The following is a 25,452-nucleotide window of genomic DNA, read 5'->3' as shown; positions in this document are numbered from 1 at the left end:
TAACTTACACAAAGCTGCCACTTAACAAAGTCTCTTTTTTTTGAGTTTATTATTATAATGTTTACTATATTATAATATGTTTATTATTACATTATAATATGTTTATTATTATATAGAAATCCCCACAAAAATAAAATAGATTTTAAAGGATTTGGGGTATAGGACTCACTTGTCTAACGTAGCCATCCAGTGATATTCCTGATGTCCTACAAAATTTGAGCCACACACTGGGCAGGCAAAAATCACAGAGGGGAACCCATATCCTTAAGAAGCAGCAGCTGGAGACCAAGTGATGCCTTAGTGCCTCTATTTGGGAAACTTAATCTCACCTTTTGTCACACATATTATGTAAATTATGATGCCTACAAAAAAATTCTGTTTATAAAAGCTCCCTCACTTGTATTAGAGCAGAATATATTCAAGAGTCTTTTTACAAAGACCATAACATTTCTATATATCCACTTAGTATAATTCATGCAACCTGAGTTTGAAAGCAGTTCATATTTTTAAATTAATACAGAGGAATTTGGCTTTTGCTGTTTGCTGACTATTAATCATCTGTCTCCCTTTAAAATTGCTGAAATTGCAAGAAAATAAACTTCCCGTGTACGAAGGCTATGGAATAATAACATTCAGGGAAGGAAAGGATTTCTTTCAATGCTTCAGCAGCTAGCAGTTGGAAAGTTTCTTTTGTAGAAGCAAAATCTGAAAGCAGATGACTTCTCTGGGCCCTGTCCTCACGGGAAACAGGGAGTAATTGGTCACTGTTCCATTTAGTATCTTTTTTTCAGTTTTCTCTGGGTCATGGTTTCCAAATCCCTTATTGGTACTTTTGCTCACCTATAGATTCCCTTCAATTCCTTAGTGTTTTTCTGAAAAAAAAAAGTGCCCCCAAAATGACAGAGCTCTCCCGTGGGTGCTTTGTCGTCACCAAATAACAACAACCCACGTCATTAGATGCAGTTAACTAGAATTTTTGGAATGAAAACTGTTTTGCAACAGGACCTTTGCATTTGATTTCCTTCCTTAGGGGTACATAGCACTCTGAGAAGTTCTTCTATTTGCGTAAATGGAACTGTATGTTTCTTTCCATAAGCCTCCAAAATTCAACCTACAAAGTGAACTAAATAGACACACATGCAGAACCTCACACATCAGCAAATGCAAAGCTACCAGCCGACTTGTCACCAGCTCCCTGGGGCATTCATGGCCACTCATTGCGCTCCATGAGAAGTTTCCCCAGATTTTGAGTCATGTTAAAAGAAAAGAAAAAAAAAACTATCCTGTCCCAATGAGCTTGATTAAATATTCAGACCCAAATTCATTCCCTTAAATGAGACACATTAGAAAGTCCTCCAAAGAGCAATTCAGTGCATTTAAGATCTGAACCTTTCTCAGGCGTTTACCATTCTCGGAACAGCTCTGCTTTTAGCTGACACATCTAAATGCCTGAAGTTTGGCAGCATCAATTTAAACTTCAGTTCTTAAGAACACTGATTTATGACAGCAGTAATCCTTTCAAGCAGAGACAGAAAGGCCTTTTCCGTAGACTATACTTAACATTGGCTGGATAGTACACAGTCGTTCTGAAAAATACATTAAAATACATTATACACTTTTTTTTTTTTCCATTTGGTAGCCATTCTTTGTATTGACAGTGTTGCAAGACTCCACTGAATGTCTTGTTAGCTTTGTGGTGTACTGCTTGTTGGCAAAAAGCATCATCTTGCGGGTGAAAACTTAATCTAGCAGAGTAAAGGGGTGTTGATTTTTTTCCTTTTAAAATGTTGGGTGTTTTTTTGGAGGGGTGGGAAAGAAAAAGAAAAGTCACCAAAATGATATACTACAAGATGAGGGTGATATACAGTGGATGTATAGATGCAGACATGGTAATTTTGCTGTTCACAAAAAGCGTGGTTCTTGCAGCATAATTCTCTTTTTAATGACAGGCCTCATTCATTCATATTGTTGCTTGAGAATAGGTTTTCTGCAGCAGCGTTGACTCACACCTAGTCAGGAGCCTAAGTTTTACTGCAGATTTTCTATTTGCCCCCAAATGAAGCCTGGTATTCATTAAAAGCAAATGTATAGTCGCCTACTGTTAAAACTGCACAAATTCATAATGACAATTAGAGTGATTTCTCAAGTTTCAAAGCAACAGGGTTATTTCTAATTTTAGGTAGGAAGAGGTGGTCTGTCAAGAGAATATTTATTCTTTATAGCTTTTTAACTTGATTTACTAATAATTGCTTGAGACTGGCAGATATTGCATACTAAAAATATATTGAAATATACAGTACAGTGTTAATTCTTTAAAAATATATTTCTTGCTTGTTCTTCCCTGAAGGAAAAACAGATATTCCACAGATATTTATGATCAATAATATGCATACACATTTTGAATATTATATAACATAATGCTACATCATTAATGTTAAAATGCCTCTAGGCACTTCAACATATATTAACACCTATTAACAACCTGAAGAAAACAGACAACACACCAGATTAATTCCTAAAGCAGTCACAGCAAAAGAGAGAGAAAAAAAAAAAAAAACCACCACCACCACCACCAGCAAAAAAAACCACACACAACCTAGGAAGCAAAAACACACATATAAGCACCATATACAAGCAAGATGAAAAATCTCACTTTGGAACATGTCCTGAGTAGATGTCTCTATGTACTTCCAGAAAGGCCAAGAGGAAGAGAATTCCCCAGGTAGAGGCCTTCAGCTGGGACCTTTTCCTGAAATGGAATGGACTACCCCACAGGTGAGAGTAGTGAATTGAGTTGTGAGAATCCCTGAAATAAGGGAGGAAAGGAAATAATTACCCTGGCTTCTTTGTTCCATTCTTTGCCGATTTTTGCCCGTTTTTCTCACCAATGTTCCCTTAGGCACAAAAACATTTGTTACAAGTCCAAAAAAAAAAAATTATGCCTCTACAATTGCCAACATACTGTGGCAGATAAGAAATCTTAAAATCTTGCATGAACCCCATTCTGAAAACATTTTGGTCTCCACTAACTTGACATCTGAACTAGTCAATGATATTCCCATGATAGTCAATTAAGAGAAAGATTCCCCTCGAATGCAGTGTTCTAACTTGTTTCGGATGTCTCATTTAGCCTGAGATGGATCATGTCCTAAACATGATTGTCTCTCTCCCTTGTCTAGACTTTGACTTTGTGGTCAAATAACTTTGAAGTAGATGTCTAAACTTCAGATATCTCATCTGGTCAGGAAATGTTCACCTTCTTCTTTCTGAAATTTCCTTTTATTATCTGTTGGCCATCCACCGATAAAATCTGTATTTGATATGTAACAGGCAGAACCAACTTGGGGTATAGCATAAATATTTTCATCACTAATTTTGTTGCCGACATAGACCTGAGCAACTTCATAGGCAAAAGCACTGCTGAAATTGTTATTTTTAACAAACAGCTTTTCTAAAAGAGGAATTGTCACTGCAACTAGTCTCTACAGAGACAGTTTAGAAAACTCCATAAATTTCTTTTATCAAAATATTCCGTTTAGTTTATGCTGTCTTTGCATTCTCAGTTTTTGATGTATGATTTCCTGCCATTATTGTAATAGACTTGGGAGAAATGCGATATTTTGCTTGTTTGCCAGCTGGGTTCTCTGGAATCTCAGGAGGAAAAGGAGACAGTTTAAGATTTCAGGATAATGCACACTAATGGGATGTTTCTGGTGAAAGTAGTCTCAAGTGATATATTGTTGATATCCATATTGCTATCCTGTGATCTCGCAGTTAACAAGTCACTGAGTCAAGAAGGGCAGGTGACAATTCTGAGGTAGCATTGCTGTCTGCCAATTAGATATCCATTTGTAGTCACTTATGTTGTCCAGGTAATTTTTAAAAACATAAAGGACCCAAATATGTGGTGATTAAGGTGGCAATACTTAAGGAATTCAGGAATGAAAATAATGGATCAGAACTCTTGCAGTATGTTTCTAGTCACTGAATTTATACCTCCTGAGATTTTGAAAAGGGTTTGTAAACATTTCTTTTTTTTTTTGGTTTGAGGTGCACTTAGCTAATTTTTAATATGTTTTTTTGGGGGGCAGCATTTTCAAATGAGAAAAAAATAAGCCATTCACTATTTCATTAATTGTGTCATTTACTTGTGTAAAGATGAATAAAAATCGGATACCGCTTCAGTACTGAGTGGCACAGGGTAAGAGGGAAGTGGTCTTTCCTCCTTAACAAGTCCACATGGTAGTTTTATATCTAGTGTCCCTACTATGCAAACAGCACTGAATTTTTAAAAGGATGTTAAAATAACAACTGCTGGTGAAAAAATAAGTAAGTCAGAGGCTCATTATGTGGTAACTTTCACCTAAAAGCCTTACCTAAGGAGGCTGAAGAGATCTGTTGGAATATTTTTGAAATTCTGGAGAGATGGAGTGTGAGTATCATGCCATTATATTTTAAACCGTGCTTCTGAGCAAGTTAGCTGTATGTCAGTCCTGGGGAAAATACCAGAAAGATTAACAGGATTTGCCTAAAAAAGCAAGCATTGGAATAAATTAATTTTAGGAATAAATTAATAATAGTCAGTACAATTTTCAAGCAAAGAGATTATATTAAATAAACCTCATTTCATTCTGCCATAATGTGATTTCGCCTAATGAATGGCAGTAATTATTGTTTAGACTTTCATAATACATTTGATTTAATTCTACATTATGTCTGGTTTAAATAAATAATAGTATACTTTATCAAACTAATGTTCCCTAAATGTTTAAGGACTGATTAACTGGCATTTCAAAGTCCTAGTCAATGAGAAATGATCCTTACATGGAATTTCTGAGGGACAGCCTTCAACAATTTTGAATCGGATGTGGACAGCATGTTTCAATACTTCCACAAATGATTTGGAAAGCAGCATAAGCTCATGGATGGTCAAATGTGCTGAAAATGCAGGGATTGAATAAATGGGAAAGAAAGGAGGATACAGTTATGCCAAGCAGTCCAGTTACAGGCTAGCTTGTTAAAGACAGTCCATTCAAACAAAATTGTTATTACCTAGGAGAATTATAGAGGCAGAAGGAAGAAGTGACAGACGGAGGAACACAGAGAGGAACCATACATTGGAAAGAAGTGACTCTAAGAAGGTTTCAGAGGAAAGAATGGATGACTCAGCAGGGGGTGGCAGTGTGAACTTTGAATGTTAAATGAAGGACTAAATGCTGCTTGTCAGGAGGTGCTTTGGTTTGAATGTGCACCATTAGTGTGACTGTACAAACATAGTGCAAAGTTTTGGAGTTGTATTTTAAACATATTAAATGCATACAGAGAGAACAGAGAATACAGTGGAGAAAGAGTCCTCCAGGAATAGGCTTAAAGAACTTCATCACAATGTATTCCCATGGAGAGACCAGGAATAAAAGGATTATTTAATATAGCAGAGAAAAGTAAAATAGTATCAGGGTGAAACTAAACAAATGCTAGATGGGCATTTTTTAGCTGTTAGAATATTGGACAAACTATCAAGGGATGTGGTGGATTTCCATCTCATTATGTTTTCAAGATTAGATGCTTTTCTGAAATAGCTGTATACACTTTAGTGTAAAACAAATTACTGTTGTCAGTGTTATGAAATGCCTTAAACTCTGAGTCTTTTAGATGCCTGTTCTGTGCTCCAGCAGACTCAGCAAAACACTTCTTCAGTGCTGAAATGCAGGATTAGATGATAAAGTGATGGAGTTTCGACTCGCATAACTACAGTAGTTTATCACCTTCTCCTTCCCCAGCTGCTAGTTTGAATGAAGAAATATGAAGTTGTATTACTTGATCTAATGAGAGCATTTACTTCCTTTTTACTTCCTCCCTGTGGATGAATGGAGGCTAAGACTGCTTTTCTCATTTTGCATTTTGCTTGGGCAAAGATTTGCAGTTTGCATTTCAAGGCAAGCATGAATCAATCAGGCTGCTAGAAGACATGCTACCTGGGGCTGTCGTCCAAAACTTCAGTAGGAAAAAAAGTGCTGTGGGCTACTTACGTAAAGAAGCTTCTAGAAGAAAATAAGCAACATGTGTAGTCTCTTGTCATCTGCAGTTGAGGTCTTTAGAGTGACTTTTACCTCTTTTTGTTGGAGCTATGCATTTTTGTTTGTTTGTTCTTGTTTTTGTTTTAATTCCATCACTCTTTAGTTCCAGATTGACCAAAGAGCTCAGTATGGCTGTCTCTTGCCCTAAATGAGAGAAGCATGGAAGTTGAATCCTCCATAGATATTAACATCTAAATTAATTTCCCTTTACTGATTTGGTAATCTGGAACTGCTAACATTTGAGTAAAACAGCAAGACTGTGTAGGTCCAGGAAGGTGAACCTCCTACTCTGTTTAGCCCTGGTGAGGCTGCATCTGGAGGACTGTGCCCCGTTCTGGGCTCCCTAATACAAGAGACACATGAACCTATGGGAATGAGTTCGCCAGAGGGCTACTAAGGTGATGAAGGATCTGGAGCATCTCTCCTATGAGAAAAGTCTGAGAAAATTGCGACCTGCAGAAGAGAAGGTTGAGGGTGGATCTTGTCAATCTGTATGAACATTTGAAGGGAGGGTATAAAGAGGACTCTTCTCAGTGTTGCCTAATGGTAGGATGAAAGGCAATGGGCACAAACAAACAGGAAGCTTCATCTGAAAAGGTGAAGATAGAAAACCCTTTTTTTTTTTCTTTTTTCACTGTGAGGGTGGCTGAGCACTGGAACAAGTAGTCTAGAGAATTTGTGCAGTCTCCATCCTTGGAGATATTCATAGGCCATTGGTATGGGGTCCTAGGAAACTGTAGAAGACCCTACTTGAGCAGGGGGAATAAGTAGATAATCTCTAAAGGTCCTTTCCAACCTCAAATTCTGTGCTTCTGTGTGATTTTGTGAATTTGATGTTGTTTCAGTGCTATGTGGCTGCCCACAGCCTGTATTTCTGTGATTCTCTGTAGAGCTGGTTGAGGTGGTCTTCAAAATCAGACTCTAGACTTACGAAATGCCGTTTCTATTCCTAGCTTTGCTGCTAGTATCTTGAGTCATTCTAGATAACTTAATTCTCTTCGCCTTTGTTTTCCTACCTGTAAAAGAGAGATAACATTTTCTTTTCTTTCTTTTGAAATGTGTTTTGAGATGAAAGTGTAGTACTGCCTCAAAAGTCTTTACAATTTTTTATCTATTTTATGTAAATAACTTACAATTATAAAACCATTGCATATGCTTCCAGAACACTAAATGATCTGTTGCCATCTATACAACATCTAGTACAATAAATGCTATCACATTTGGAGGTATGAAGAAGCTGAGGCCCCCTATCTTCTACAACTGTGCAGTTGCCCTGATCAATCCCTAGAAAAAGTATAATTATAATTAGCTATGTTTTCCCTCCTCCCTAGTCTCCCTCATCTGAACTGCATCTAGCATAAAATAGCTGCTTTACTTGGGAGGCTCTCCAAAGCTTGTTCCCATCCTGCCTGCTCTATCTCCCTCACTCAGAGAGATTGATTCTCATTTCCAGTTGGGCAAGGATGCAAGGGCCTATTGCTCAGCTGTGAAATTTTATGAAATTTTGTATATTGAAACACTATGAAATTTGATATGTGTTTGTTATTTTGCCAGCAAAATCCTTATTTTTTTCCTAATGTCTACCAAGCATTCAATGGTTAGGCAAATAAGGGTATGAGACTTTGGTCACATCCTACTGACAGCTGTTGAACAATGGCTTATGTGCTGTTATCTCTATCTCTTGCCTATCTCTATCTCTTGCCTTTTGTTTTCACCTCAGTTTGGAAAGTCTTTTGGGCTTGGCTACTTCCTTTTTTTTCATTCTAGTTTTGCTGAATGCCTTCAGCAGTGGGATTCCTGTCCATAACATCAATCCCTAGATGTTATAACAATAGATTCTAATCAGAAGTTGTGTTATCTCAACTTTTCAACTGAGAAATGGGGAGATGGGCTCTTAATATCCTTATCGTCCTTAGAAAAACTCACCAGAGAACACTGGCAGACCTGGAGCCTAAAACCTGATTGTATTAAACTGGAATTTCCCTCATTCCTCTGTGTCTTCGGAGTCATTTTTGTTAATTAACATAATTTGTTTAGCTTTTTCTCTGCTAACTTTTCAGAAATGAGTTTTTGCTCTTTCTTACATATCACTGTGGAATTACCAACTCACTAATTTGTCTGTGCAGAATTTTTCTGCTGAAAATATTGCATGGGTATCAGGAGACCAAATTTTATCTGCAGTAGCTTTTCATTATTAATGATTACTTGTGAGGAGTTGAGGAGATGGAGGTACACTTTAACAATTGATTTTCCCTTTCCTTATGATATCAGTTGATGTTCCCCTGTGGTCTCTCTCATGGACTTTGGCAGATATTGCTCATGCTGTCTGGCTTATCGTCATGGTGTAGTTGGTCGTGCAGCTTCACCAGCTGAGAAAAATATTTCTCCCACTGAAGCAGATGATAAAACTTTAAATGAATTGAAAGAATCCAATATATTGACCACTATTTCTAAATGAACAAGCACTTGCAAAGATAGGTAATGTTTGAGATGCTTTCTCATCAAACCTGAGATAAGACATTATTTGTTTGCTTTCATTTTCCACCCTGAAAGTCTTTACCTTGTTGGGTGGTCTCTATTAACAGTCGCCATTGCTGTTTCTTGTATGGCTAAAAAAGCCATTAGACAAACAAACAAAAAAAATGTGTTCACTGTCTGTAGTGGCCCTTACAAACACATTTTGCCTAAATTATTTATTTCTGTATTCCTTTATCCTACCTAGAAGGATGTTCATTAAACTTTTCAGATATAAGTAATACCAAAGCTGAACCTTGGAGCCTGAATAACCTTACCTCTCCTTTGCAATCAGCCACAAAAGTAAATTCTGTTTCTAATCTGAGCTAGGTAATCCTCACATCCTTTGCTGCAGATCTCTGATATTGTATAATTAATCCTGTCAATGTGTAAGAAAATTGAGCATACATTTGGTAGCTTTTGTCAATGAGGCTGAGAAAAATAATTCAATGTTTTGTAATTGGCTGCCCATTTTATATGGGGATATAAAGTGAGTGCTGGAGCTCCAAAAGCATTTTTAAACTAGGCATTCCTGAATTCTTCAGTCCTGTGGTGTAATGTAGTGTGGGCTGTTTAATTTACAGCAACAGAATGATTTGGGGTTAAATGTTACAGAAAGAATGAAGAGGTGGTTCTCCTTCTAATTGATGCTATGACCTACATTTTTTTCCCAAGGCACCACAGACATCTTTCAGAAAAGTCTCCTGTTAATTATAATTGTGCTGTATGGTGCTGGGTCAGTTGTCATTTCCATTATTATATAAACTTTAAAAAAATAGACGATTTTAGTTCAGTTATTTTAAATCATGTTAAGCAGAAATATGCCATGTAGGCTGGTGGCATGTATATAAGTGCTTTCTCAGTTGATGGTGGCTTAAATCTCACAATCTCTTCTGTACAAATTTATGTATTTTGAGGGACCAAAGAGGTACCCGTTCTAGCTGCTTTGGTGAAGGTATTTCTTGTGTGAAATGAAGTCAAAACCAAAATATATTTGTATCAGCTTCAATGCTTGTAGAATTCTTAGCACTAATGTGTGGTCCTGGTTTCTGGAGTAAATTCTAAACTGACTGCAGTGTTGAATTTTCTCTGTATTTTACCCCAGAGCTGGTTGTGTTCATTCATGTACTGTGTGATCCCTGTGCTGTCCCTCTCACTGGAAGAATGGCATGTGTTGGGTGAAAGGCAGCTTACATTGGTGTAAAGAAAACAGACTTTTTTAATGAAGAGCAAAATTATTTCACAGCCAGTGAAAAACTTAGGAGTTGCCAAACTGCCATAAATTCTCCATTCCTGTTCTTTAATGTGAAAACTGACGCAGCATACACGCAATACATCCATTGCTACCTGTTTGACTTGAAACATCTGCATTTTTTTGAATATTTGATTATCAAGTTCATTCCAGGTTTGCCAAGAGGCTGGGTATCATATCAGTTCTGAAAGAGACCTGGAACTTCCTAAGCTAAGGAATTCAAAACCGAGCAGTATTTGTAGCCTTGCAGTAATAACTGAATCTTTAAATTATTCCATAATGTCATCATTACACAGCAGTAATGAGCTGAGACTAAAATAGAAGCCCGATATCAACTTGAATTCACTATTTTTTCCAAATCTTTTCAAAATCTTGCTGCTAAAAATATTTTTTCTTAGCAGACATGAGTAGGTGTTTTCATTCCCTCTTGAGTCAATATCCTGCCTAAATTCTTAAAACGTTTTCATTTATTAAAGTTGGAATGTTGGCATACTGTGGACAACAGGAAAGACTGATATAGTTCCTGCATCTCTGAGTGTAAGTAAGTTGTCATTAGTCATCCTACAGTTTAAAGTCAATGGGAAACCTTTTTAACAAAGAATATCATTTCTTATGGAGTAATCCTATGTCCTTGTGCTGGTGCCTACTGCCTCAGTTAAAGGTTTTGTTGTTGTTGTTGCTGTTTTTTTTTTCTTTATTCAATCTCTACTTAACGGATTGGAATTATTTTTCTCTTTGCTTCAAATTTTCTCTTTGCTTCAAATGGCTTCACCATTTCAAAAAAGCGCAGAGCGATGTGAAATATGAGCTACATGAACTGTGTCTTTAATTTTATTGATAGGATATACACTTTGTGTAGGTAGTTCAAGGTCTTTTGATTGTTTATATAAACTGTTTATAGGGAGTTTACAGCTACTAGTAGAATTCTTTTCACATGTTATTTGAATAAATATTTCCCAGGGCAAAACGTATCATGATGAAATTATGTTTTTTACAATGCAGAGTATATTTCAAGGAAACTCAAATAAAACTATACTTTTGTGGTGTAATAGAAGAACATAAAACAGTTTTCATTGATATAGGATCAAGTGAATGCATCCCTGAAAAAGAAGTGCTTGGTTTAATTTCATTTGATATTTGGCTCTGTCCGGCTAAAACCATATTTTTATTCGGGTCATTTATTCATATAAATGCTGAAAATAAACAAATTACTAGTAAATTTGGAGAATTGCACAGAACAAAAAGAAGCAGATTAATATAAAGACCAGACTGATTAAATCTCACGGCCTGAGCTTCTGTTGTGATTACCTTTTTCTGTATTGCCTTTTGGAGCCAAGCCTCAATAACAACAACAAAAAAAACCCAGCAGTTTTCCTTTTTTTTTTTTTTTTCTTTTTTTGAAAAAAAGAATTGCTCTTTCTTACCAAACACAGTATATCCCTTTTCATTATAAATCACCTGTGACTGAATGTAGTGCAATCTTTACCTAAAGTGTGTTAGAAATGTTACACATCAAGAAACTGTTGAATCCTGTAAGCCACACAATATTAACATAGCTTTTCAGGTCTGGTATTCTGAATATGAGCCAAACCCACTCTTTATTCAAACTTAATGATTAAATAATGAATAAATAAAAAGTTGTTCAGCTGTCTAATTAAAACAGGAGAAATAAGAGAAATTTGAGAAATTATATTTTTGCTATAGCTCTATACTACACAAGATGTGTTGTACACATCTTGGCAAGAGATAGCATATGTCATTGCCATGTAAGCCTTCAGTATTGCCGCAGGTTTTAATTATCATTGAATGAGTTGACTTAGATCTCCTTCACACGCATTAAGTTATAATGTATTCTGCTTGTCTAAGAAAACTTGTAGCTCACTTTGGCCTTAGGTCCTTGAAAATGGTGGGGTTTGTTCTAACTGTTAAATACTCTTTCAGATAGCCTTACAGATGCAAGCTTAACACAGCTCATTCTGAATTCCCATCATCAGGCAAGGGTTCCTCCCCATTCTCATGACCTTAGGAGGTTTCTATCCCTATATTCAGTTCAGCTCAGAAGACAGAAGATTAAACTGCATCGTCAGTAACCCTTCCAGTAACAAAATCCAAAATCTTCTATTTTGTTTAGAAATTCCATTAAAAATAATTACTTCTCCTGCTTTAAATTCTCCTCGCTAGACTCCACAGAACCTCTAGACCCCAAATTTTCAAAGATCTGTTTGAAAGTCTTGAGCAACCTGGTGTAACCTTGAAGTTTGTCATGCTCGGATGGGCAGCTGAACTCCATGACCTACACAGGTCACTTCCACCTTAAATTGTTAATATGATTCTGTCACTTTTCCTGAAATTAATTGGGGATTGATTTTGAAGAGTAAATCCATGAATTAAGAAACAAACATTGTGGTCATCCAGATCTAATAATCCCAGCCCTTGTCTCCTAGACACCACCTATGTTATTCCTGGTGTTTAGTTTGAAATATTTCGCTATTTTGCTTTGGTTTTGCTGTATTTTCCCCTGATCCTTTCTTTTCACTGTTAAAAAATCACTACAACCTTATGCATCATAATTGTGTCATTTGTGGTACAACTTTCACAAATTGTTTATACAAATACATTTGGAAAATAGATTTACAGAGGTTAATTGCCTTTTCTGATCTAATCTGCAGCTACAATCTAGAATTTAGGTTTAGTGATAGTTTCACCTGCATACCTTTTCTCTTATAGATAAACCAATCCTCTAGCAAAATCTTAAAAGCCAGACCAGAACTTGAAAAATACCCACTTGTTCACTTGCTATAAAGCAGATGTAACTGCTGAAGTTGCATGAGATCCAGCATCACTCTGCTTTTTGGGGCAGCTATGTGCATTGTAACAGAAGGAAAAGGCCAAGTGGTCGCTTAGAGATAAGGTCCACATGTACATGTCAATTAACCAAAAAGGCATTTTCATGTGACCTTTTACTGTATCAGATGCTGTGGGATGAAAGGGATAAAACTTCATGATCAGTTCTGATTAATTTTAACACAATTTTTGCTTCTTCAGTATAACCTTATGAGGAAAAAATGCACTTTTTTTTACTGTGATGGACATAGGTGTTACTTCTTAGGCCAAGTGGTGGTGCATCAGGCTGAAGGTCAGGGCTTTAAATTCTAAACAGATTTTCTGCTTATTGCTCTTCGTATCTCTGTGACCTTTGTGATCCTTGTTATGAACTAGGTTCTCATAATGATACTTCTAGTGATAACTGTTTTCATTTGCTGTGCAGAAAGCAATGGAGCTTTCTGGATGAGAGGCAGTGGGCACATACTGACCAAGGAAATTCCTCTATAACACACAAAAAAACACCCGTCCACTGTGAGACTGACTGAATATAGGAATAGGCTGCCAGAAGCTCTAGGGTCCTTGGAGGTATTAAAAACCCAGCTGACCCAACCTGCTCCAGTCAACCTGGCCTGAGCAGGGGAGTTGGACTAGATGATCTCCAGAGGTCCTTTCCAATCCCAACTATTCTGTGATTCACAAGACCACTTCGCACCATAATTGGGCTAAAAAGCTAGATCTCTAATAAAAGGATATATCTTACTGGCACTTCCACAGTCTAATAAGAAAAAAAAAAAAAAGAATATTTAATTTGGAGATGGTTAAAGTCAGATACAGCAGATAGAAATTTTACCTGCGTATACAGGTTACAAAATCTTTCGTATAACTTTTGAAACAACTGATGACTTCCTCAGTTCATAGCCAAGGTTCCTTTTTAAATTGTTTGAAGATTTACTATTTCCTGTGATTCTTTCTTGTAATTCAGGACTTTAAATCAGATAATTGGTGAGCAAATTCTAAAGCTCTTGCATGAATGTCAAAACCTGCCTTATCTAGTGCAGAGGTAACTTTAAAATGAATAATTGATCTTAAAGGGTGAAACTTCTCATTTTATTTCACTCAACTTTGGTCTGTTTTGTAGGGAGTTAGAGAGCCTAGCTGAGCTATAGAAATTGTAACTAAGGACACAAAGAGTCTTCATTCTCTTTACTACAGTTGAGTCCAATCTTCTCCAGATTACAACAACATTTAATTTGATCTATTCTTAACTTCAACTCCATTAACTTTTTCCTCAGTTCTGTATATCTATTGGTAAAGAGAATGTGATTGGGTGAGAGTGGACAGCAATGGATATGTTTGGTCAAAAGTAAAAAAGGAGAGATAGATGATAAATTAGAGAAACATATGAGTTAAAAACCGTACAGAGGGACACCACATGGGTGAGAGATAACTTCAGTAATACATAACAGAAGAAGAAAGAGGAAACAAATTGTTAATAAATTGGCCGTGGAACTGCTGTCTGCTGTTTGCTGAGAATATATAGCAATAATTCATTAAAGTTCATGTTATCCTGCTTTCTTTTCACGTTTTGTCGTGACAATACTAGATAGAAATATAACAATAATATACAGCAGGGTTGCCTGTTGGGATTGTACCACAGCTAAGCCATATTTTATTCTCTGACATAGAGAAAACTCTACAGAGAGAATGTGGGGTGAGTTTTCTTGCTATATCTTACAGCAAGTGACACCAGAAAACTCATGGAAGATGCAGGTTTGACAAGTAAAGGATTATATTAAGGGTTATCTAAAGAAACAGGACTTTACATAGTGGGTCCGTGTAAAATCTGTGTGGTTGTGGTAGTATGTGAGAATTGTGACTTTAAAAAGAATGTGAAAATAAAGCTTAAATTGGATTGAGATATTATACACTGCTATTTTAGCCCTAGAAATTAGTTGGGTAATATGGAACAAAGAGATTCTATAATTCTGAGCAAAACATGTACCTTTTATTGTGGTTTAAATTTTAGGTTAATAACAATTTTTTCTGTGTCCTCGAGTTGTATGTGTTCTATAAATTATCCTCCAATTAGATCGGGCTTCATACAGTTTAACACATTGTGAGCTTTCTGAATACTCTTTGTCTGGCATCTTTCAGATCAAAAAATTGGCTCTGTAAATGCAGGCTCATTGGATTCCTGCAGACGGACTTTTTTGAAAATCAATATGTTCTGAACATTTTTCTTTTCCTGCTGTTCTGTGAATTTTCAGATGTCATAAGACAGATTGCCTTCTAACTGTAAACATGACCAGGCATCCCATATTCTGGTTCAGTAACCCAAAGAATTCATTATCCAAAAATCTGTCTCTGTTTCTTTAGCAACATTGAGTTAAAGAACCCCAAACAGACATAATATCTTCTAAAAACTTCTTAAGAGTACATGAAAATGTATACCCTTGACATGATCTTTCTTTTCTGTATTGCTTTCATGACCAGTCTATATCAATGTAAGGAAAGAGGCAATTGTAATATGTTCTTAGATCAATGTGAGTAAAATGATTGTGTTTTTTTTTTCACAATTTTAGAATTATGCTCTATATGACACTGTCCTGTAAGCATATTTAAGGAATATAAGAGGATTCATATAAATAAAACCAGAATTTCTCGTATTTGATGTGACTGAATAGCCCAGGATATTACATTACTTATGAAAAAGGGTGGTGGTGTAAGACAGGAGAAATTTTCCTTTTTTTTTTTTCAATCTTAAATACAGGAGTGTGTGCTTTAGACATGTGTCTCCAAAGGCTTGCAGTTCATGATTCCAAAGTTAGGCTGCCTTTCTGTTGAATATTTAGTGTTGAAATGTTTCCACACAACAAAAAGGCAATTTGGTCTCTGCTTATACGGTAAAAGAGTGACTTAGGTCGACATATTCACTCTTATGGAAGGGGTCATACTTGCATTTGGTCCCTTACTATCTTCACCTGATACTTTACCTGATCTGATAGAAGGAGTAATAACCTGTAGTAACCCAGAGGCTTATACTGGTGAGCTTTCACCCTGTTATTTTGCTTCTTGGAAGATATTTAATGGGGAAAAGAAAAAAATAGCAAGCAAAACTATCCTTTTTGAAAACTGTGACCTGGACTTCATCCAGAAGCCAGTTTTGTGGATTTGAAATTGGCAAACTAAGTGATTAAAGACTTGATATTATTAGGACCTAACTAATGTAAGTCGCCTAATCTAATGTGTGAAACAGTTGTCTCCAGCATGTCAAACGTCATTATTGAGAGCTTAGGTTGAGGAAACCTTCTTCCTCTGTCAGAAATTCATTTACAGATCTGAGAATTTCAAATAAAATGAAGAGTTGTTATATGGAAATGTAAAAGTTTGGCAAAGATATGACAGTCCAGATTACTTCAGCTGCTAGTGAAAGAGAAGGTGAAAGGGGAAAGAGAAAATGTTCTTTCATTTTTTTTTTTTTTTTTAAAGATGCCTACCTAAATGTATCTTTTGGCCAAGGCTCTGATCCCTGATTTCACTAGTAAAGGCACTTCTCCTTTCCAATCTTTTTGTAAGTTGCAAAGCACAGAATGATCTTGCTTGTACACAAAACAGCAAGATTGTTTGTGCTTGCATGTATACATATACATATATATATGTACATGTTGCTATATGTATTTAACATGCCTAGGCTGTCTGTAGCACTAACAAGCAAACATAATTTGGAGGAGAGTAACTAAAGAACAAAATGGGTTAGATTCATAAGGATGGAGTGGCTTTTCTTTTTGCTCATACTTGTGCTTTTGCATTTCTTAGGTTTATTGTTTCTTTCTTTTTTTTTCTTTAATGCAAGAGAATGTGGCTGCTTTTATGACTGTAGGGAGAAACATGAAGAGGCAGCATCGAGAGTGAGTTACCTATTACGCCATTATATTTAAGTATTTAAGTGCCTGCAGCCTCTGTTGGTGCTGTGATTCCCTGAATGTCAAATCAAATGTCCCAGGAGAAGGCGGAACAAAAGATGACAATGACTGTTTAAAAATGAAAAACCGTTTGTAGGACACATGTTGTGAAGACTGCTTCTCAATCCTCTCACAATTCATCCTGAAGAAAAGCAGAGGATATAAGACTCTAAATGAGGGGTGTCTCATCCTCTTGAAAGGGAATCCAGGTCTAATTCAGTTTAATGTTTTGAACCTCCAATTTTAAATTCAGATGTACCAGGTGTCAGATGTGTATGGAGATGCAGGAAGATCCCAGAGTTTAAAGGCCATGTTTTTACGGGCCCTTGGGTATTCAGTGTGAAAGAACTATAAATAGTTCAGACATTTCTGTGTTAGCGTAATCACAACTTTTGCGAGGCCTACTAAAATGGATTCAGTGGAGTGTATAAACTCTTCACTTAAACCTAGTCATCACTGGCACAAAGCTTATATATTTCATACTGACCTATGCAGAGATGACCTTCCAACTGATGGCTACTTCTAGTCTGGTCATTTGGACATGATGAGAGTGTTCCAAAAGTCTTTAGAGAACTGTACTGAGTTCAGTATTTACCTAGCAAATACTTGGTTTCTTATCTTGGTTCCCAGCAGACTATCCTGGAGGGCACCATGGGTATGTGCCAGTGCTCAGGAGAAGTGAAATCCTAGTGTACAGCTCAGATTTATAAGAGTTTGTGTGACCACTAAGCCATAGCGAGCTAGGTCCCCTCACCCGCCGCTAACAGAGACAAATTGACCATCAGCAGCTTCTTCTGCCCACCCCTGTATTTCACCCCATTAGCTGGAACAGAGCAGAATTGCTGAGTTATTTTAGCTCAGCTTGGCAAACAAGATATGTATTTCAACCTGGTGATGTGATTAAGCAGACCTGAGAGAAGGCATGTTGTGAAAGAGGGGTTTCACCAAAAATCAATACTGATTCTGACATCAAATTATATACTGAAGCAGAACATGAACCAGAATAAACCATTTCTAGTGTTCAATAAGCAAACATCTACAGTGACTGGTAATGAAAATTGGTCTAATAATTTCAAAAGCATGCATACCAACTATGTTATCCCATGTCATATCTGCTAAAACGTGCTGAATAAATGTAACTTTCATTGGAAATTCTCAGCAAAATCTTGTTAAATGTTTCCAATCAGATTCACACTATTTATTTACTCAATTTAACTGCCCACTGGTAGAGAATATTTGATGTTTTCATCTTTCTGATAAATTCTACTTTAAGCTTTGATGAAAATTGTAACTTCCCAAATTATCGTCGTTGCTCATCTGTCGCGCAAGCAATTCCTTTTTTGTTGCATTGGTGTGTTCCTACTTTTGCTGGGTTTGGAGTACTGTAATTAAAATAACAATGGATATCAATTGTGGCAGCCTTCTGATTAAAACTTGTGGCAAAATGTTGCACCTTGCGAAAGAACGGACTCAGTCTGGGATGCAGAGTGAGACAACTTTATTCTCAAACCAACTCCTTTTATACTCTTTTAACACAAGTGTTGCAAAGATTACAATCAATCAGCATCTTGCCAGCCGTGCAGTTGTGGTTATCTTCTTTTCCTTGCTTTGTTCCTCATCTGCTGACAAGACATTCCACATGCTGTTGTTGTCCTCCTCCTTTTCCTGCTTTGCTCCTTGCTGATAAGACATTCGTCCTTGTGGTCAATCGTCCACTACCAAGGCATTCAGCACTTCCGTCTCCAAAGCAGGCCTCCACATCTCCCCCTTCTTTATTTGTTTGTGGTATTGCCATAGCTGTTTTTAGCTGAACAGCCATAACTTGGTTAAAGGATCTATCAATCAAGCACTGAACACATAATAAGAAACAAGGCAGATACACTAACAATAAACAAAATACAGTTAGTACAACATACAGGTAGTACAAATGAACAAAATACAGTTAATACAATAATTAGAAACTTTGCGTTAATATGGCTAAGCAAAAGATTGTTTAGTTTGTTGCATTTACTCCCATGGTTTGATTCCAACAAGCATAATAGTGTCCTTTTCCCAAGGTCTGTCCACCAACACTCTCGAGTCTGTCCTTGAGATCCCCCGATCTCCCCCTTCTTTATTTATGAAGAATACCTGTTTCAAGGCACGGTCTACTAAGCACTGAATTGTTTTTAACAAACATGGGATACAAATTAAAAGGCAAAGAAAGATTATCAAGCACATCAAACCTATTTGCAATGATCCCTTAATCCACGTAGCTAATCCTAAATTCCCCAAAAGATTCCCCAAAATATTGAGACCATCGTCTTGATGTAACTTCTGCACTCCTTTTTGTAAATTTTCAATGCTTTTATGGATGGATTCCGAATGGTCAGATAAATTCATGCAACAGAGTCCATCAAAATCCTGACACCCATGGCCTTGTGCTAATAACAAAAAGTCTATAGCAGCTCTATTTTGAAGTGAAGCATGCCTAACAGAATTAACATCTAGCAATAGCCCACTCAGTGCCAGGGAAGTAGCATTAGTCTGTTTTGCCAGCCAGCAACCAAGCCTATTTAAGGTTACTAGCGCTTTCCCTGATGCTACCCCGGGTGTAAATATAGATGCTGATACGATTTCTGCAGTGTTCCAAAATGTTACTTGGTCATCACACTCAGATTGAAAAGCGTGTATGGCGCGCTTGGGGCGTTTTCTATGGTTATTAATCATTGAAATGTTGGGTGTTAATAGAGTCAGCCTTCCAATGCTGCATGGTCCTCCGCATGCGCGAGAGGGGATACCAGGCCAGGCACGATCTCCGCAAATTAGAAATAGGCCCTTTGGTAATTTGAGTGGGTATCTACCAGATAAGGTTAATTTTGCGGCAGTATAGTTGCACCATGCAGTGGCATTTCTATACTCCGGTAGGGTAGCATTCAGCCATTGTATTTTATGTGGCTCCGGATCCTTTGGATCTCGTCTTTTGTATCCTGGGAGAGGAGGGGATACTTCTTTCCAGTTAGCCCATCCATCTGTATAGTTAAGATACACGCAATAATCCATTTTTACTGATCCTAACAAATCTAGCTCTTGTGGCTCTATATTCATTTTTGGAAACCATGGGACCCAATTATTCCACTTATCAACTATGTCAGTTGGTTTATCATTTATATATGGACGCCTTTCGAGGGGAACCTGCCAATCATCAACAGGTTGTCCTACCAGACAGGTTACAAAAGGATTTCCTGGACTAGATAATGACAAACATAACGTATCCTGTCCCGTTTGATTGGCCAGAGTTACCCATATGTTAGTTTTAGGCTGGGGTGGCATCCACTGCGGTGTGGGTGATGTCACGGTGCAGATGATGATGATGACTGTGATAAGAAAGGCTTGATCCATCGAGCAGGTACCCATCTTGGCCCTGTGCCTGTAGAAACACAAGCATATCCTCTACCCCAGGTTATTAAAGGAAAAGGCCCTTCCCACTGATTCGTCTGTGGGTTTTTGGCTACAACCTGGGCTTTTTCCTGAACTTTGTGTTGTCTGTGTGAATCAAAATGTCGGTATATAGGGGGTCCCTCTTCTGTCCAGTAATTTAAAAAATTCAACACATAGCAAGCTTTTGCTATGCGTTCCTGTGGGGATAACCCTACGCTCCCCTTTTTTTGTTTTTGTAGCATATTCTTAAGGGTGCCATGCGTACGCTCAATAATCGCTTGGCCTGTGGGTGAATGGGGGATACCTGTGATGTGTTGGATTCCCCATTGTTGAAAGAATATTTGTGTTTTTTGTGCTATATAAGCTGGACCATTGTCAGTTTTTATAGTTTTTGGCACTCCTAACATTGCAAAGGCCATCATAAAGTGTCGACATACATCTTTGGCCTTCTCACCTGTATGTACAGAAGCATAGATACAGGATGAGAAGGTATCAACAGAAACATGCACATATTTAAATCTACCAAATTCAGGGATATGAGTTACATCTGATTGCCAAATTTCAAGCGCAGAAAGACCACGAGGGTTTACTCCAATGGATGGTACTGGTAAAATGCGTTGGCAGTCTGGGCATGACTGTATGATTTGTCTAGCTTGTTCCTGAGTCAATTGGAACGACCTCCGTAACGCTTTTGCATTTTGGTGATAAAAATCATGCGACAAACGTGCTTGTGCAAAGCGATCTGGTAGAACTACAGCTCCTGCAAGGCTGTCTGCTTGAGCATTACCTTCGCTAATAGGTCCAGGCAGTGAGGTGTGCGAGCGTACATGTTGGATAAAGTATGGATAAATCCTTCTGTTTAATAGCCATCTGAGCTTCCAGAGAAGCGCAAAGAGGGTCTCGTTTGAAACCTCTTTTAAAAAGGAGTGTTCTAATCTAGAGACTAACCCTGCGACATAGGCAGAGTCTGTTATAATGTTAACTGCAGAGGGCCATCGCGTAAAGACGCGGACGACCGCTGATAATTCCACTATTTGTGGTGAGCCTGTGACAACATGTACGTCGCTCTCCCAATGCCCTTCATCATTTTTCCAGACTACAACTGCACGCCCTGTCCTACCTGAGCCGTCAGTAAATACTGTAAGAGCATCAGGTATTGGCGTAAGGCTCAAATGGGAAACCGGTAATAGAGAAAGAGAGTTAAAAGACTGTATGATTTTATGTCCTGGAAAGTGGATACTTATTTGTCCTGGATAATCTGCCAAGGCACACTGAAAAACAAAAGACTGGTGAGTCAAAAAGGTTAATTGTTTTGTACTGAGCGGTAAATAAATAATATCAGGCTCTGTGCCATCTAGAAACATCAAACGCTCTCTTCCTTTTTGAATAACCATTGCAATCATATCAATAGCAGTGGTGACCGTTTTGCCAAAATTATGAGGTAGAAACACCCATTCTAAGATTATTAACGGACATGCATCCTGTGGTATCCATTGTGCTAACAGGCCATAAGGTTGGAAGCTAGAATAAAAAACAAAAAGACTGATAGGATAGTTCTGCTTTCGTCTGTGAACAGTCTGAGTGGTTAATTTGTTCACAACTTTGTCAAGTGCAGCTTGCGCAGGAGGGGTAAGCTTCCTTGGGGATGTCAAACTTGTGTCTCCTTCTAAAAGCTTAAATAGAGGATGTAATTCCTCCGTGGAAATCCCTAGGGAGGGACGGATCCAGTTAATAGTTCCCAAAAGTTTTTGAAGACCATTTAAAGTTTTTATGTCTGTTTTTAGAGTCAATAATTGTGGTCGAATTTGATGATCAGAAATTCTCCAGCCTAAATATCGCCAAGGCGGAGTTTCCTGTACTTTATCTTCTGCAATTTTTAATCCTGCAGCCGATGCTGCTCGCGTAATCTGACGCAGAGCCTCTTGTGCTGTTTCCTTTTGCTCTGCAGCAATCAATATGTCATCCATATAGTGATAGATGAGGACATTGTTGAAATACTTCCGTACTGGACTTAAGACTGCTGCCACAAATTGTTGACATAATGTAGGACTATTTTTCATGCCTTGTGGCAAAACTTTCCAATGATATCTGTTATGGGGTTCCATAGCATTGATGGAAGGTACAGAAAATGCAAACCGAGGTGCATCCTGTGGTGCAAGTGGAATGGTAAAGAAACAGTCTTTCAAATCTATTATGATCAAAGTCCATGTTTGAGGTAACATCGCTGGAGAAGGGAGTCCAGGCTGTAAGGCTCCCATATCTTCAATGACCTCATTGATTTTTCTAAGGTCATGTAAAAATCTCCAGGAATTATTTTTCTTTTGAATTACAAAAACTGGTGTATTCCAGGGGCTTGTAGTAGGAACTATATGTCCAGCTTGCAATTGTTCCTCTACTAACTTGTGTAACTGCAGCAGTTTATTTCGTGGAAGGGGCCACTGATCCACCCATACCGGCTTGTCTGTTTTCCAGATCAAGGGTTGGACCTGCTGCTGGATAGTAGCCCCTAAGAAAAATCCGTACTTAACTGCATGCCCCATTGACTCAAACAGTCTCTCCCCCACAGGGTAACGGATCCAGGCAATATAAATGGTCTAATGGTTGCGGTTCTCCCTTCCGGACCAATAATATTTATCAAGCTTTCGCTTTGCATTGGGGTACTCTGCCCACCAATTCCCGAAAGCAATGTATGCGCATTCACTAGGGGTAAACTGTTTGGCCATTGCGAGGCAGCGATCACTGTAACGTCCGCTCCGCTATCTAAAATTCCTTGTGCATTAAACTTTATCACTCCTGATTGTAGTGTACAGGATATCTGTGGGCGGTTCATAGTTATCTGTTGAGTCCAGAAAATCTCTGGTTGTCCCGTGGACCCAAAAGAGCCTATGCTGCATTTAGTTTTTGCAGCATTTGGTGTCTGTGGTAAAAAGTATACTAATTGTGCTATTCGGCTCCCCGCTGGCACAGTACAGGGTGGTATCGGAGTCCATACCATTATCTTTATTTCTCCTTTGAAATCTGCATTGATAACTGCAGGTAACACAAACAGCCCTTGTCTTGTTGTTGAAGATCGCCCAATCAATAGTGCTGCCATTCCTCGCCCCAGGGGGCCATGGACACCAGTTGGAATTAGCACAACTGATGTGTCAGTAATTAGCACTTCTATTGTGGTGGCCAGGTCCACACCGGCGCTGCCCCCTGTGCTGGCGCACAAGCGGCGGCTGCTTCCTGGTGAGGCCGCTCTGAGGGGTGATTTGCTGTCACAGCGCGACCCCTCGCCGCGCTGCGCTTGAAGTTTCCCGAAGGGGCTAATGGTTGACCTTCCTTATCAAATTTTGATCGACACTGATTAACATAGTGTCGTCCTTTGTGACAGCGCGGACATATTCCAGGTGCTCCTCTGTTTGCTTGCCTTTTTGGACAGTATTTACGGATATGACCAAATTGGCCACAAGCAAAGCATGGATTTTTCATAGACATTGTTGCAAACGTCTCGGCCATCAGAGAACATTCATACAGTTTAGAGCCGACGTTAATGCACGCCTTCAGCATGTCATCAACAGTAGGATCTTTTAGTGTTCGCAAAACTCTCTGGCAATCAGGGTTAGCGTTCTCAATTGCTAGTTGTTTAAAAATGTAGCTTCGTGCTTGTTCATTATCAATTTGCTTCTCCAGAGCCTCATTAAGCCTATCTAAAAACTTCATGTAAGGCTCATTCGCATCTTGTCTTATGGTAACAAAAGGCTGTCGTTGTTTACCAGCCTCCGGGACGGCCTTAAGGGCGCGGAGAGCAAGTGCCTTAACTTGCTGCAGGCCCTCAGGGGGAATTCCTGCTTGTGCTGTTGTGGCACTGTGGTCACCCTCCCCCATTAGCATGTCCACAGTAACAGTCCGTAAAGGACCTCTTTTTGACTGGCGCTGGTTTTCCTCCCCCTGTCCTCGAGCAAGCTCTCTCATTTTCGATTCCCACATCGTATATTGCATATCAGTCATAATCAGGCGAAACAAAGTTTTAAAATCGTGAGGAGTAAAAACCGAAGAATCACAAAGAGTTTGTATAAGGTGGGTGGTATATGGTGCGCCAAGGCCGTGATCTGTCACCGTGCGCCGCACGTCCTTAATAAGATTGTATGACAATCCTTCCCAGCGTGGATTCTGGTCTGGCGCATAGATAACGGGGAAGGCTTTCAGCATGTCCACATCCCCCGCCTGTTTTGCTCCTCGTTTTACTGAAGCCCATTTATCATGCAGATCCAGGGAGTATAGGTCTGGTTCCTTCTCAGGGTTAATAGGACCCGGGTCAAAAGGATTATCGTCCTGGTCATCAGGCGACTGTACCGTGAAGGCTTTTGTAGCGCATTTTGTTTCCTGATTCTCATCAGGACATGATTGAGGTAATGGAGGCGCGGAGGGGAAGGCAGGAGCCTCGACTCCGTCATTTGTGTTCAACTGCGGCCCACTGTGAGATTTCAGCGTTTCGAATACAACTCGCCATTGTGGCAACAGGCCAGCAGCAGCCTTATCACCGCGAGTGGCACAGTCCCATAATCGGACCCCAATTTGGTCCCACTTCTCCGTATCAAATACGTTCCTACTGTTCACGGAGGGATCGTTTTTAGAAGCCCATGCAAGAACCTTTTGTAGATCTTCCTCATCTAATTTCTTGCCCTGTTGTTTTAAGATCTTAGAAAAGGCTTCTAAAACATCTTTTTGTTCCTTCGTTAAGTGTAGCCCCATAGTCCCCAGCTGCTTACCTCTTTCCTTTCAAGAGGTGTTGGTGTGCACACAAAGGACGCTTCCTTTCAGCGTGATCCTTACGCTTCCTTTCAGCGTGAATCCCGGGAGTTCAGCTGGGCGGTGCAGCCAAGAGAGAGCTAGTCTTCGTGCCCCACGTTGGGCGCCATTTGTTGCACCTTGTGAAAGAACGGACTCAGTCTGGGATGCAGAGTGAGACAACTTTATTCTCAAACCAACTCCTTTTATACTCTTTTAACACAAGTGTTGCAAAGATTACAATCAATCAGCATCTTGCCAGCCGTGCAGTTGTGGTTATCTTCTTTTCCTTGCTTTGTTCCTCATCTGCTGACAAGACATTCCACATGCTGTTGTTGTCCTCCTCCTTTTCCTGCTTTGCTCCTTGCTGATAAGACATTCGTCCTTGTGGTCAATCGTCCACTACCAAGGCATTCAGCACTTCCGTCTCCAAAGCAGGCCTCCACAGCAAAATGTTACTATTCTGATTCTGATACCTTCTGATTACTTAGTCAAGTGCTATCATTCCTCATAAATACTAATATTTACAAGATTTTTTTTGTCAGTTGAATAGCTGTAACAAAGTTAAGTAAGTTTTACATTGATTATAGCTCTACAGATATCCAATTGATTATTATTTTATTCTTGC

At 38.6% G+C, this 25,452-nt stretch overlaps 2 protein-coding genes across 14 annotated transcripts in view; one reads left to right on the top strand and one right to left on the bottom strand.

Annotated features, from left to right (window-relative positions):
* DLG2 (discs large MAGUK scaffold protein 2) overlaps nt 1-25,452 on the top strand; it is a 946,755-nt gene that overhangs the window by 361,701 nt on the left and 559,602 nt on the right. For 7 of the 13 annotated variants that reach the window (XM_088534959.1, XM_088534956.1, XM_088534970.1 and 4 more), the window contains one exon: nt 2,695-2,775. The exons of the other annotated variants lie outside the window; for them this stretch is intronic. In XM_088534959.1, the coding sequence (XP_088391085.1) occupies nt 2,695-2,775 (81 nt within the window). The remainder of the gene's footprint in view (nt 1-2,694; nt 2,776-25,452) is intronic. 13 annotated transcript variants of the gene reach the window in all.
* LOC148592418 (uncharacterized) lies at nt 17,372-19,943 on the bottom strand. The gene is made up of 2 exons (XM_088535013.1): nt 18,857-19,943; nt 17,372-17,454 (listed from the first exon to the last, which is right to left on the bottom strand). The coding sequence occupies exons 1-2, from the start codon at nt 19,941-19,943 to the stop codon at nt 17,372-17,374; spliced, it is 1,170 nt and encodes a 389-aa protein (XP_088391139.1).

The sequence above is a fragment of the Tinamus guttatus genome, unplaced genomic scaffold (assembly GCF_059628265.1).
Source record: "Tinamus guttatus ecotype Peru unplaced genomic scaffold, ASM5962826v1 Tinamus_guttatus_pri_ptg000602l, whole genome shotgun sequence".
Classification (NCBI taxonomy): domain Eukaryota; kingdom Metazoa; phylum Chordata; class Aves; order Tinamiformes; family Tinamidae; genus Tinamus; species Tinamus guttatus.
Note: the sequence above shows the minus strand (reverse complement) of the source record. Positions and strands in the feature narration are given on the sequence as shown.

Bases quoted from the DNA above. Each gene is read 5' to 3' on its own strand.
- LOC148592418 (XM_088535013.1), bottom strand. From the start codon at position 19,943: ATGCCACCCCAGCCTAAAACTAACATATGGGTAACTCTGGCCAATCAA. The intron at 17,455-18,856 runs GTTTGATGTGCT...GCTCTGTTCCAG, and splicing joins TAAGGGATCATTGCAAATAG to CTAATGGGGTGAAATACAGG.